The following is a 13,965-nucleotide window of genomic DNA, read 5'->3' as shown; positions in this document are numbered from 1 at the left end:
AAAGCAAAACCAATCACTTATTTAAAAAAGAACCAATGACATGACTGGCAACAGTAGTATTAAATTTTATAATAAAACATTTGTCCTCCTTTTTGTACAGGGAACAACTACAACCTGAGCAGGACCAATGTAAATTTCTTAAGATTATGCCCCTGTCATTTTTATATAGACTACTCTTAAGAAGGAATGTATCCACATACTTTCAAAACTTTGATGTCTTTAAAATAGTGCCAATTGCATTGATATTTTTGTGGTATCTAGACAGCTATTAAGATTCTAGTAAAGTGGTAAACCTAGATGCTTACACATAAGCATGTGAATTCAATAGGGAATGTGGATTTTTTTTTTTTAATTGAGAGGAATATTAGAGGGACTTTCTTCTCATTGATACTAAGAAGCCACTGGACAAACATTGATTTTGTTGTATGAAGATTTAAATACACAACTTAATAGTAAAATTTTGTGTATCCACTACTGGCAGAAAAAATATCAATTTAAACATAACAAGGCTTTGGAAAATACTGCCCATTCTTAGTGAAGCTGCCCTTTGCTGCCCCCTTTCCCAAGAGGCTATTCTCCCATTGAGACCAATGGCAATCTCCTTCCTCTCACTTGGCTTTCAGTTTGGGACTATATACCCATGGAGGGAAACACTATGCTTTAACTTCCCTCACAAGAGTAAACCACCACAGGACTAATTTATAGACCAAAAGACAAAACACTAGTGAGTTTGTGAGCAGTTCTTCTCTTTAGTAGTACTGAGGATATTTATACAAAAAAAAATATACAACTGCAAACATTCAAAATGAAACCAAATCATACCTTCAGAAATTTTAAGATGGAAAGTTCTCCAAACCATTCCTAAAGTAGCAATTTCTTGTTTCACAGGTGCTCAAGTGAAATGCAGCTGATGGGTGTGTGGGGAGCAAGGGAAACCGTACACTTAAAGACAGGGTTAGCTTTTGGTTTTACGAACGTCAAGTTTACAGTAGACACTACTTGTCTTGCTCACACCCTCCTGATGTTCTCAGCTCTGTTAGAGGCCTGATCCAACTCTTATTGACATGCAGAAGACACAGTGGAGCACGAACCACTATAGAGCTTCTAAACAGAATCCACCTCTCAGTAGTAGCCATCTTATGAAGAAAGGTTTCAAATTTCAGTTTGGTGTTTGAGTATAGGAGTTGTCTCTATTATTTACCTTCCAGTTACACAGTGATGAACAAGTTTACATGCTTTGGGTACAACCCTGTTCCTTATTCATTGAGTCCTATGCATCAAATTGATGCTACCTTATTTTGATAAAATTCTAAAATGTAAGAGAAGAAAATGAATTGCACACCCCACAGCAACAGTCTTCAGATTTAAGCATCACGTTTCATTTTATTTGAAATGGCCCCTGATTCACCAATTGCTCTAAGGGAATCCTGAACTGTATTCAGACAGAGAATTGTCATTGTTTGTGTCTCATAAGTGTATGATGGAGTTTCTTGATCCACTGCCTTAACTCCGGACAAGACATACCAATGTCACAGAGCCCCTTCTGCTATTTGCACCTTTAAAACTTTCATCTGTACATGATTACAAGATTTAATATATACCGTTACTTGTGCAAAGTACCGGATTTTAAAAGTCACTGCATAGGCAGATGTAGTAGGAAATGGACAGGAAAGACTCAGAGACTACAACCAAAATAGTTTTTCAGATTGGTTATTGAAGATTTTATCATTTTAGACATCTACAAGAATGTTAACAGAAAGCAACACACACAACAGTTGGGGCTTTTACAGTAATTAGTTCTCAGATGCTTTCTTGAAAAGATTTGTCTATAAAGCACTAAATGAAATCCAGTAAGAGCACATGACATCCTCCGCTTTAGGAGAAAAATATCAAATACTGTATCTTGGATAATATTGCATTCTGTTCCAGGATTTACAAAAGTAAACAAGATATCCATTCATCTAGTTTGCTCAGCATCATGAACAGCTCCTTTCAAATGCTTACACAAAAAACCTTACCTTTGCTTCAGAGCTGTTTTAGAAATGTTATTTACTTGTTTTTACTTACAAGCCAGAAAACCAGCACGCTACAAAGGTATTAGCCTGGCATCTTATATTAAGTCAATATATATATAAATACCTAGCCATAGAAACACAAAGCTGCTTCCCCCCCGCCCCCGACAGCATTTGCCAAATTCTATAAAGCTACAGAAGAGCTACAATTGTCAATCTGAAGACAAGTTAGTATAAACACAGTATTTTTATTATCAACTTCTCAACAGTTGTTATTAAATTCCTGTACAGTCACAAAGGCAAGAAATCTCACTTTCTTTGCACTTTTTCTGAAAAGCAGAGATATTTGTTCATGATCATCTTCTGTCAAACGTCTGACTTCTTTGGAAGGTGGTATGTCATAAGCTGCCACATCCAGTTCCTAGTGGGAGGACGGACACTTACCTACGTACCTTCTGAAACTGTTATCATAAATGAAAGCATGCCCACATTTGGAACGCACACCAAAACTGCCAGGGGTTTGGGGGAGGGAAGGAATGGATGTGATTAAAAAAAAAGAAAAAAAAACCAAAACAACAAAACCAGCAAAACAATCTACTAACAGAAGCACTGTAAAGGAACCACTTCCTAGACAAGTTTAGTTTTTACATTATTTCTCCAACTCTGCAGAAATTGTGAATTAGCATGATATCAGAGATCTATAGAGTGCAAAAAAAATGATAAAGTGGTAGCTCTTCTAGCAGTCACTTCTACTGTTAGAACTTAAGCAAACAGGTAGTGTGTTCATGCTAGCGTGCAGAGAACTGGTCTCTCTTACACAGAAAATCTACAGAATAGCTAAAAAAAACTTGATTTCTGAATTTCATGAAACAGCTCAAAATACAGTTAAGGTTATGTATACAAATTCATGTTTTTCCATGTTTAGATTGAATTGTTGACATGTTGTTTATTATTTTTAAATAAGTAACAATTTCTTTGAAGTGTCTATTGCTCCAGGGAAATTTTATGATTTCTGCTGACACACTGCACAGTGATGGATATTACTGAACTGATAACTGTGTGTACTTCTCATGACTATGAATTACCACTTAAATTCCAGATGAATTCAAGCATTAAGCCTTTCAGACACAATCCAGGTTTTAAAATCAAGCTGACCAAGGGGAGGAGAGGGCAAGAGACAAAAATGACGATACGATTCAGGTAAGACAGAATGATACTAAGGTCTATAACTAAGCCATTTAGTAATTACTAGGTTTTTTAACACTTTCATAAAGAAAAAATACCTTCATGATAACAATGCATTTCCTCGATTAGCTCACTTTTACTCTCCTCAACACTCAAAGTTAGTGAGGTATTTCTGAGATGGAAGAGCAATTTGTTCATCAACATAGTGATAAACAGAAAGACTTTTTTCCCCAAACATTTTCTAGTTTCAATAATAATTCTTCTACACATGTATTGTTTTTTCTTCTAGCTAGCAGAAGCATTTGACTTTTTTGTGCATTTTGGAGAAAAAAACCCCCACCCTTGGGTTTTAGATCAGTTTCCCCTACTTTCTTGACGACCATCCACTGTCCAAAAATAACATGGATCATGGCACAACACTCATCAGAACTTTAATGAGGGTAGTACAGGCAGCATGCAAATTACAGATCATTTTATTATGAACTCCTGGACAATAATGGAGCTACTGCTAAAATACAAAAATGAAGTACTGCAGGGTTTTTTGTTCCCAATTTCAAGAGCAACATAATTTAGTAATTTCAGCTTCTCTGCTTTTACCTTGCAGTAAATGAAGAAAAGAACAGTAAGAAAAAAGATGCAGAAAAAAACCCAACCTGTTAATGAATATGAAAGGTTAAACAAAGGGGCTACTTTCTCCCTGACTAACCTATTGTCAGGTTTTATTAGTTTATGCTGCTTTCCCTCATATGCCAAATAGTCACATACTTCAGGCAGCTTGACTAAAATCTGGCAAGGTGGCAATAATGCAAGTGTCAGATTTATATTTTGTAAGACACAAAATGGCATCCTGTGGGTTCTTTTGGTTAGCTTGGTTGTTTTTTTTTCTTTGCTGTTTTTCAGTATGTATACCTTGTCACATAAATCCAAGACTGTTGTCTTGTCACGCTTCTCCTGGGCTACTGCAAAAGGATTTGCCTTATAGTTAGAGGTCCTCTGAGCTATTATAAGCATAATGTCAACTCCACACCTGGAAAACCTTCTCTTTCTTAGGAAAAAAAACCCAGCAGTGTCAGTAGAGATCACATGTGCATCCTGAGCTGCTTCATACTCCTGTGTGACAGGGTAAGGAAGTGACTGTTACCCTCACTTCCCTAGCAGCTCACAGCTTGCAGCTGCAAATAACTTCAAAAAGCAGGAATGAAAGATCAATTTGAACTGATATGCCTAACTTTAAACACCATAGCTTTTCTAGGGCCTGAAATAATGAACCTTGCTATAGGTGACCAGCAACTATGTCTTGAACTATAGAAGACCATGAGATTTCAATTGTATCCAGCAGAGATTGATATATTGCTCATTCAAATTTGCTACCTGACTTGGAAGTCACACCTAATATATTAATAATAATCAATAGGTTCTGTTAATCACTGTTCTTGAAAATAAGCACGTATCTGAGAATGGATATGATGAGGAAGTCAATAAGAGAACAGTAGTCATCCATGGAAACACACTGTGACCCAGAAAATCTTCATGGAGCAAGTCTGGCTTTTCAATACACTCGATATGACCACAGAAGTCTTGCAAAGAACTTCTGCCCTTCTGGAGAGCAAGAGCTATAGAAAGACAGAAAATAAAGCCAGATATGTCCAGCAAAGAATGTGTTTTTGAGGAAGTGAGTTGGTCATAGCTGCCTTGTCCAGGAAGAACTCCATGTCAAAGGAAAACAGGGAGACTGGTTCCTCCACCAGCTTGTCCATGCTGAAAGATATGTAAGGAAGCTCAGCCTGCAGACTACAGAGGACATATTGAACTGCCTTTAGGAAAAAAAAAAAAATTCTTTCTGTATGATACTATACAGCACATTTGGAGAGTTCAAGCAAAAGCTCTTTTCATTTTTTTTTTTTTTAAGTCCAAAAGCAAGTACAAAGAAGGCATCTGGGCAGCTCCACATCCTGAGAAGATTAGGTATGGTTAAAGTGAACCAGCGTGGTATACTCCGACCACATAACCCTTCTGAGTTTAAATCCACAGATGTCTTTTTTAAAGAGATGTATACATTAAGACTTGTTAACATTTATGAGTCCATTTGCTGCCCCATATTTTACATATAAGCAGCCCAAAACATTTCACATTTTGAAGACCAAGTCTTTCCTGAAGCTCCAGAAAAATCTACTGAATTTGCAGTGCTCTGATCTATAACAAACTGCTACTTTGTCTTCTCCCAGGTCACGGCATAGGAAAAAGGAGATCAGGCCTTGTGTGTTTGTCATTAGGGAGACTCGTAGAAAGGAGCTTCAAGCTTTGTGAGAAGCAGCATTCCTGACACTAGACAGTATTTATTGTAGCAAAGAAACTTCCAGTCGAGACTTCCTATCAACAGATCTACAGTGAATTTGTGGTGAACCTTCATGACAGACTATAATATTCTTTTCATAAAAAAATGGTAGGCTCACTATCTCTAAAAAGATTCTCCCTTAATTAACAATAGCAAGCTAAGCACTTGATTGCTGGAGTTGATGGCAATGAAAAGTAATATTGTGAGAGTAGAAAGAAACAGTGTATCTGGAGCAGGTCACCCTTCCCCTGTTCCATGCTACATTAAGTTATTTTCCTTAGATTTGAGTTCCTATACCTGTGCTCAGGCTTGTCCCATTTGCCAATGAACCTGGATGCTTGAAATACCACAATTACCTTTGACATCAAGTGAGACAACAGCTCGAACCCCAGTGTTGAAACTGAATCTTTCTTCCACATCAACTTTTTTTTTTGCAGTGATTTCAGGATTTGCTTTTCAACTTAACAAGACGCCAGGTGATGTGGGTGTATTCATAAGGAGAACTCTAGAACTAACTTTTGCTGTTTCTAACATTACTTTTCAAGAAGTGGGGCACTAACTTTGCATCTCAATTTCAAGCTGCAGAGAACGACCAGCATGCCAAACACCTACTTGGAACACATAGTTCTCTGGCATAAACTACTCTGCAACTGTACACACACTAACAGCATTCAGTCTCTTAACAGATTGGGCAAGTCTTGCAGCATGACATGGCAGCACTTGACACAGTGTACAGGAATATACAAAGAACTTTGGCATGGAAAATTAATAGGGATGACAACATACAGAAAAGAGGGATACAAATGGTATTGTCCAGTCCAAGAGTTTTATCAGTCCAGAACTTTCACACAGAAGGTAGCAAAGCAGTTCTGGAGACTCACAGATGAATTCAGAATTTAAACTATGCTAAAACTTAATGAGTTAACTAATACTCAATAGATACAGAAAAACACTGCAGTTTCCTTTTTCTTCTTAAGAATTGAAGGACATACTCCTTCTGCAGTCAGCTTCCAGGGCATATCTCAGAGTAGGAGGCCAGCATCACACTCGTCTGAAACAGTCTCTCTCCTTTCATACAAGTGATAGTGTATCAATGTTAGCTCCCTAAATTGTAATCTGACTTTGCAAGGGCAGGGAACTTTAGTTGCAGTATGCATTTTCAAGCTTTTCTTGCTATTATTAAAGCAGCTGAGCTTTGGATACATCTTGAAGAGTTGAAACACCAAATAAGCCTTTATGGCACCTCTTAAATCATCCAAACAGTAGTTCAAATACAAATAAAAAAGGCAAGTGGAAATTCAATTCAAGCAATACAGTCAGTATGCAGGGGTAAGAGTGGTGCTGAGAGTACCAGAGGAGTAACTCAGGTGTTGAGACTTCAGGTGCACAGAAGTTTCTAGTTACACTTTCAGTTGAACTAAGACTCTATTATGCTTCTATGAAGTCTCCTGAATTGCTTTGTAATTTAGAGGTTACCCTCCTTGTACTGAGGAATAGTTTTGTCTACTACCCTTTCTGTTGATTTATACTTGGGATACTGCAAAGGGCAAACATAAGACCTCGGAGTCAAGATCCTCAGAAATAATCTGTGCTGAAATACCTTATTTTTGGCACATCACCAATCAGTAGAGTCCTTGGCACTGAGTTAGGCACCCAAGGAACTGCTGCTGAGAAAATATGTGACTGAGAAGCCATGTAAAATAGATGAAGATAAGACGTTTGATCATAGCTGTTTTCACTATTAATAGACTATGGTCCATTCCCAGATCCAAAAGTAACTTAGTTTTTATCTCGACTCCAAACTCAAAAGTACTTTAAACACAATGCCTGTTTCCAGTACCAATACTCTAACCAACTGGCTGCTGGCTATTTTATAAAATATGCAACTTTACCAAACTCAGATGCTTTTTTGGTCTACCTGCATTTGCATCAGAAAGCATGACTACATGACAAGATTCTGCTTCTAAGAGAAGCCAGGACATAATTTGAGTCTTCTGCATTATTCAAGACTATTGGACTAGATGATCTTTCGAGGTCCCTTGCAATCCCTAACATTCTATGATTCTGTGACCAGATCTCCAGTCAGCGGTCTGGGAAGCAGCACAGGCCTACACACTTCTGCCAGTGTCTGCCCCGTGCTATACACACCATCAGGACCAGAAAACATTTAAGAGTACATTTGGAAAGCATCACTGACACGTAAATATTAGCTGTAACACCTACAGAGGCAGAAACGTGCTCCAATTTCATGACTACATGATTTGATTATAGCAATTAAAAGAGAGGGTATATAACCATCAAGCAGCACCATTGTGATTGAACATCTCTTGCATAGCTTGGTCTTTGACCTTATTCATCTAATTCCCAGAGGCAGTTAATAGCTTTATTTATGCTTTAGAGTTCCTGGCAGTCATAAAGGCCCCTCTCTGAGGGAAGGAAATTCAACTGGCAGAGAAAAAGTCTGCTAAGTGCTTCAACTTGACATCGAAGAACTGATAGAGTGATATTACAGAAGACTGTTACTGATCCATTTTCAGCAGAATGGCACAGTGAGCTGTGCCACCACACACCCACAGAAGGCTAAAAATCATTAGATCTTGCCTAAAATCTCGCTGAGAAAACCCTTGAGCTTCCTGGCTGTATGGGCAACTTAATGGGACTGTAAAGAGAGAAAAGTACCCTCAAGTTCCTGGGTAAGCTGGTCGAGGAGCCAAGAATGCCCAGGTAACATTCAAGCCACAGGGAAGAAAGGAGGTAGGCTTGGTCTTAAGAGGAGGGGAAGCAAGCAGAGCACGCGAAGCCCCTTTCCCCCCAGCGTCCAAGGAAATTCAGAGATTTACTCACGCGTGAGACGTTCCCGGAAGCCCAGCTTCGGTCCTTCGCTCTTTCCTACGAACCAGCCCCCCTCCAGCCCGCCGCTCCGCACCCGAGCCTCTTAACGCCACCCCGGGCCGGGACGAGGCATCCGGCGGCCTCGCCCGGCCCCGGGGCCCTCCCCGCCCTCACGCCTGTGGGCCGCTGCAGCCTCGCGAGAGCCCTCTCGCGCGGCGCTCGCCCCGCCCCCGCGCCACGTGACGGCTCCGGGGCTCGCGCCGCCGGGCGCGGCTCCACCTGTCACTGGTTCCCGGGGAGGAGCGCCATTCTCCTTCCCCGCCCACCACTCGTGCGCAGCGCGCCTCGAGCCCCGCCACGCGCTCGTCCGTTGGCGGGGCGGCGGCGGCCCGCGCGTGCGGGCTAACGGCCGCTCCCCCGCGGCCGGCAGGAAAGTCCCTGCCCCGCTGCGAGCGGGCCGCAAAAGCCGCAGACCGGACACCGGCGCCTCTGCTTCCCAGGGCGGGGTGAAGCCAACCGCCGTGCCACGGTGGCCACCCTCGCCTCAGCCGCCGCCGCCCTTCTGCGCAGGGCGTTACCCGACACCCAACCGCCCCCTCGGGCGGCGGCTTCTCCTATCCGCCCTCGGCCCAAGCGCACGGAGCCCGAGCCGGCACCGTCCCCGCTCCGAGAAGCCATTATCATCCGGTTGGGCCAAGAGCGCCACGCCCCGCGCTCAAGCCAGGGCAGGGCGGGGCAGGCGAGCGCCACTCTCCCCCAGCCGGTGCGGTGCGGCACGGCCCCCACCCCGGGGGCGCCAGCGAGGCACACTTCCTCAGCGGCGTCTGCTCCCCTAGGCTGAAGCCCCCGTTACGCAACTCCTCCCACCCTCACCATCCGCCGCTCCCGCAAACTCCCCCCTCCCCTGCCTGTCGCGTCCTCCGGTTTTTAAAGGCGCACGCCAAACCTGCTGGCTGGGGTAATCGAAAAGCTCCTCTGACTGATGGCACGCCCGGCCTTTCATAAGACGTGAATCCCTGAAACACCGCCCACTCCGTTAGACACCGACCAATGGGATGAGGCCGTTGAGGGAGGCGAGCGCCGAAGGCCAACCAAGCCGAAGCGCAGCTGTGGAAGAGCGCTATGACTGACGTAAGTCAACAAAGGTCACGTGCGGCGCCGCGGAGGCGGCGATTGGCTGCGTGGGCACGGGCGGGGAGTGAGGGGGGTGTCACGGTGGCGGCGTGGGGTTCGCGGTGTGACACAATTACAACAACTTTGGGCAGGCGCTGGGGAAGTTTGTGCGGGCGGCAAACACACCCCGCGCGGCGGGGCGGGCGGGGCCCTTGTCACCCCGGCTCCGCGCACCCCTCGCCGCCGGGGCGAGCGGCGCCGCGGCGATGTAAACACCGCTCCGCCGCCATCCACCGCAGCAGCCGCCGCCTCCTCCCCCCCCCCTTCCTCCCCCGAGTCTCCAGCGCTGGGGCTCCCTCCCTCCCCCCTCCCTCCTCCTCCTCCTCCTCCGAGCAGCGGGGCTTCCCCCCGCCTCCCTCCCTCTCCCCTCCCTCCCTCCCTCCCTCCCTCCCTCCCCCTCCCTGCCGGCTGTTGTTGTTGTAATAAAAGTTGTGGTGTGTGTGCGTGTCGGGCACCCCGCCCCGCCCGGCGCTGGGGGGTGTTGGGGGCGCGCGGGGGGGGGGGGGTTGCGATCGTGAGTTAATTACGCTGCGTTTCCATGAAATCGTGCGGAGTGTCGCTCGCCGCTGCCGCCGCCTCTGCTGCTCCTTTCGGTGATGAGGAAAAGAAAATGGCGGCGGGGAAAGCGAGCGGCCAGAGCGAGGAGGACTTCGCCAGCTTGACAGCCGAGGAGAGAGAAGCCCTATCCGGCCTCGACAGGTACCCGCTCCCCACTCCGCCCCGGCCGCCTCCGTGTCCCGGCTCGGCCCGCGCTCCCTCCGTGTCCCCCCCCTCCCCTGCCCGCGGCTCCCCGCTCGGGAGTGCGTGTGTGCCCGTGTGCGGGCTCCCGGCCCCCGCCGCCGCGCTCTGCCCTTGCCCGCCGGGAGCGAGCCCGCCTGCCTGCCCGTGCGGGGGGCTGACTCTTGCTAACGCTTGTGCCTCTCTCCCCTCCCTCCCGCCCGCTCCCCTTCTGCAGCCGACTCTTCGGATTTCTGAGGCTTCATGAAGATGGCGCCAGAACGAAGGCCTTGCTGTTAAAGGTAAGCGCGAGGGTGGATGTGGAGCGGGGCTGGGGGGGGGGAAGAGGGGGAGGGGAGGGAGCCGGCCCGGCCCAGCCGCCCCCTCCCTCCGGTCCCCCGGGTCCACACGGTGAGCGTGTGCCTGCGAGTGTGTATCTGGGTGCGAGTGTGCATAGATGTGCGTGCGTGCGGGGCGCCGCCACATCCGCGGGCGCACGTCCCCGCGGGCGGCAGGGCGCTCCACCTCGACCCCCGCCGTGGTCTCCCCACGCGTCGCTGCCGCCTTTGCCCCTTCCCTCTCTCCCCGCCTCGGCCCCGCGTAGCCAGCGCGGCCCCCCGCGCGGGAGGGAGCCGAGCGGGGCCGGGTGTGGGACGAAGGGAGCGCGGCCTTGCGGGCTCCGCTCCGAACACTTTGAGGGGGTGCGGCCAGCCCCGGGACGGGAAAGTGCCTGCGCTCCGGGGCCGGAGCCCGGGGCCAGGAGCAAACGCCAAGCGGCGCGGCGGGGCGGGGGAGGGGGCGCGGGAGGGAGGGGGAAGAGGAGGAGGAGGAGGTGGCGGCGGCGGCGGGGGGGGGAGGGCGCGCGCGAGAGGCGCTGCTGACGTTGGCCTCTCCCCGGACCCTCCCTCGTGATTTTCGCCCCGCGCGGCGGGGGCCGGCGGCTGCGCGCGCCCTGCCCGGTGGCGGGTGCGCCTGTCGGCGCGGCGGGGGGGAGCCTGACCCGGAGCGGCGGGGCCCGGGCCGGGCGCGGCGCTGAGCGGCCCCCGGAACCCGTCGCCGAGTGACTTGTTTACTCTCCGGGCCCGGCGGCCTCCAGCGTGCCAGATCCTCGCCGAGCGCCGTGTCCGGCCCGCCGCCGGGGGCTTGACAGGGAGCGGGACGGCCCGCAGGCTGCTGGAGCCTGCCCGGCCCTTTTGAGAGAGCTGTTTGTTTCTGTGAAAAGTTCTTGGCCCTGTCATTTAGTTAAGTAATGGCTGCTCCTGTCGGCCCAAGATGGCCGGACAGGGAGGAGAAAGAGAAGGGGGGGGAGGTAAACACCAAACAAATACCGGGAACGAATGTGCACGTCGCCTGGAGCGTGAAGCCCCCGGTGAACGTTGAGGGAAACTCTCCTGCACATTGCAAGTTCTTCTGGGTGCTTTCCTGCTGCAGGCAGGGCGTTTGCAGCGCCGGTGTCCTCCTTATCAACCTGTAGCACGTTCTGCTGCCCATCCGTAAGCTATTGACAAAGGCCGTGCAGGCTGAGTGTCTGCCAGTTGTGATTATAGACTGAAGGCAAAGAAAACGTGTGGGTAACAGAATAAGTGGAACTGTTTTTAGAATGCCACACGGCTGGAGAACCAGAGGACTGTGTTCCTCTGGTTCCTGCCTTCTGACTTGTTCCTGTCAGTAGCGTTGTGTTTGACACTTTGTTCATCCTTTTGTTGTGCCCGTGGTGTAGGCTGATATTTTCACGTGAAGAATTTTTTTCTGTTGCTGGTCTTGGTTGATCTGAAGACCTAACTCTAAAGCGTGTTGAATTCGGTAGCCTAGACCCTTACTTGTGTTTGGATGTTTATTTTTGGCATGATTGGAAAAGCTCAGTGTCAGGATGTGGGGGGAGGGGGGAGGAATGGAAGGAAAAGCAAGTATGCTTTTCTTTGTGCTTATATTTTAAAAAATCTTGTGGTTTCCTTGTGATTTTCAGAGTTATTTATGAAAGTACTTCTTCCGATAAATCAAAAAGGTAGGGGAGTGACATGTCAGACCAGTTAAATTGTGTACGTTAACTGTTAGTGGACCAGAATTGATGTCTGCTCTGTGAACGCTGTTAAGGCGATCGGAAATATTAGAGAGAATCATGTACAGGATAGAACTTAAGAATGCCAGATAGAAAATAAAAGCATCATATGTAATTAGATTGTTCGTTGCATAACATCACTGGATTGGGTTTTGTTTTGTGTACTGTGATGTAAAATTAAGTAACGCAGGCAGCAGTTCAGCGTGTTTGTTGAGATTTGAGTCCTTTCTTGCGTATAATGCATTTTCTTTTTTTATGCCAGTTGATTAAAGTTTTAGTATATACAGCCAGTCTGTTTGAGACGACTGAAGTTGGGGGGCATTTTGATAGTTTTGAAGTATGTTTCTAGAAGTATCATTGTATGTTCTCCTGCTGTATCAATGTATGAATCCATGCAGTGAATACTAAAAAAAAAAAACCAACAAAAAAAAAAGCGCAAATATTTTGCAGTTTCACCTCAGTTTTCTGACAGTGTTTTGAACATTTATGAATTGCATACTAACTCACGAAGCACTTGTCTCTGAGAAAAGTAGATCGTTAAGGCAGTAGAAAGATTAAAATGTTACTGTTCAGTGGAAAGATGTTTGAGAATTTCTTGGCTTGAGCCAGGTTCTGTTTTGTTTGTGCTTTTCACTTTCAGGGAATGTGCACGTGTTTCTATTACTGTTATTGATAAGTAGGAAGTTGTTATTTTTAAGATTTTTTTACTTAAACAGTTCCTTTTCTGTGTGTGTGAAGCTTCATACAATTTATGCTGTATGGGAAGATTTAGGGTAATTAATCTAGCAGATGACTTTAATTCCATGTAACAGTTTTTTTTATTGTAGAAAGTGTGGCCATGTATATGTGTGTTTAATTAATAGGTTTTACAGTGATAGTAACAAAATCTTTCCTTTTGTGCATGGAACAACAACAGCTAACAAAGACCCCAGACTCCATAATTATGAAATCCTAACTGACTGATTTAAGAATCTACAAGCCAGTGCATTATGAAGTAATGTGAGATTTATGCGCAAGTATAGCAGGTAAGGAAAACCATTGAGTCATGTTTCCAGAGGAATCCTTCACAAAGGCCAAAAATGTATCGGTACTCCCCTCGATGTGAGAATAGTACACCCGCTATTGAACCTTTTAAAAAGGCAGGCTGTAGCAGTGTCTGTTCTGTGAGCGCCCGACTGTTCTCTGGTTACCTGTGGTTAAGGTGGTAGGAGCAGTGTACGTGTCTGAGGAGACTGTCGGGGAGGGGGGGAGGGCGCGGCGAGGTCGTGGGTTGCAAGTATTGAGGGAACTGCTCCGTTATCCACACAGATACTTGTGCAGCAGCAGGATTCTGTTGTGGGCTTAAATTCGGTGCCTCAATTCGAGGAGGTGCTACTCTAGTTTTTAGTGGGGTTCACTCGGCAAGAGGCGGTGCGTTGGCTCAAGCCACTTGCAGGCTGACCAGGAGATTTCATGAAGCCTTTGCAGTGGGAGCTCTGGTTTAATGAAGCCACACCCTGACACAGCTTAATAAGAAGAAATCTGGGATCTCTTTCAGGGATGGAGGGAGCTTCGTGTCTGGAGCTTTAACATAGTTGTGGGTTTCATTCATGCTCCAGGTCTGAACTGCAGTCCCCCTTTTTTGGTAGTTTTGCTTTGTAGGATGTATGGCT

At 46.8% G+C, this 13,965-nt stretch overlaps 1 protein-coding gene and 1 long non-coding RNA gene across 19 annotated transcripts in view; one reads left to right on the top strand and one right to left on the bottom strand.

Moving 5' to 3' along the window:
* LOC137677708 (uncharacterized) overlaps positions 1-8,530 on the bottom strand; it is a 35,266-nt gene extending 26,736 nt beyond the window's left edge. For both annotated transcript variants that reach the window (XR_011050309.1, XR_011050308.1), the window contains exon 1: positions 8,377-8,530. This is a non-coding gene — a long non-coding RNA (uncharacterized lncRNA). The remainder of the gene's footprint in view (positions 1-8,376) is intronic.
* Positions 8,531-9,971: 1,441 nt separating this feature from the next.
* The window catches only part of KDM6A (lysine demethylase 6A), a 165,915-nt gene continuing 161,921 nt past the window's right edge, over positions 9,972-13,965 (top strand). For all 17 annotated transcript variants that reach the window (XR_011050315.1, XM_068425267.1, XM_068425261.1 and 14 more), the window contains exons 1-2: positions 9,972-10,236; positions 10,493-10,556. Coding sequence is in view for 16 of the 17 variants with exons in the window: in XM_068425267.1 (XP_068281368.1) it covers positions 10,076-10,236; positions 10,493-10,556 (225 nt within the window). In the remaining variant the exon portion in view is untranslated. The remainder of the gene's footprint in view (positions 10,237-10,492; positions 10,557-13,965) is intronic.

This window comes from Nyctibius grandis, chromosome 2 (assembly GCF_013368605.1).
Source record: "Nyctibius grandis isolate bNycGra1 chromosome 2, bNycGra1.pri, whole genome shotgun sequence".
NCBI lineage: Eukaryota > Metazoa > Chordata > Aves > Nyctibiiformes > Nyctibiidae > Nyctibius > Nyctibius grandis.
The sequence above is the reverse complement of the archived record's forward strand: the minus strand, read 5'-3'. Positions and strand labels throughout refer to the sequence as shown.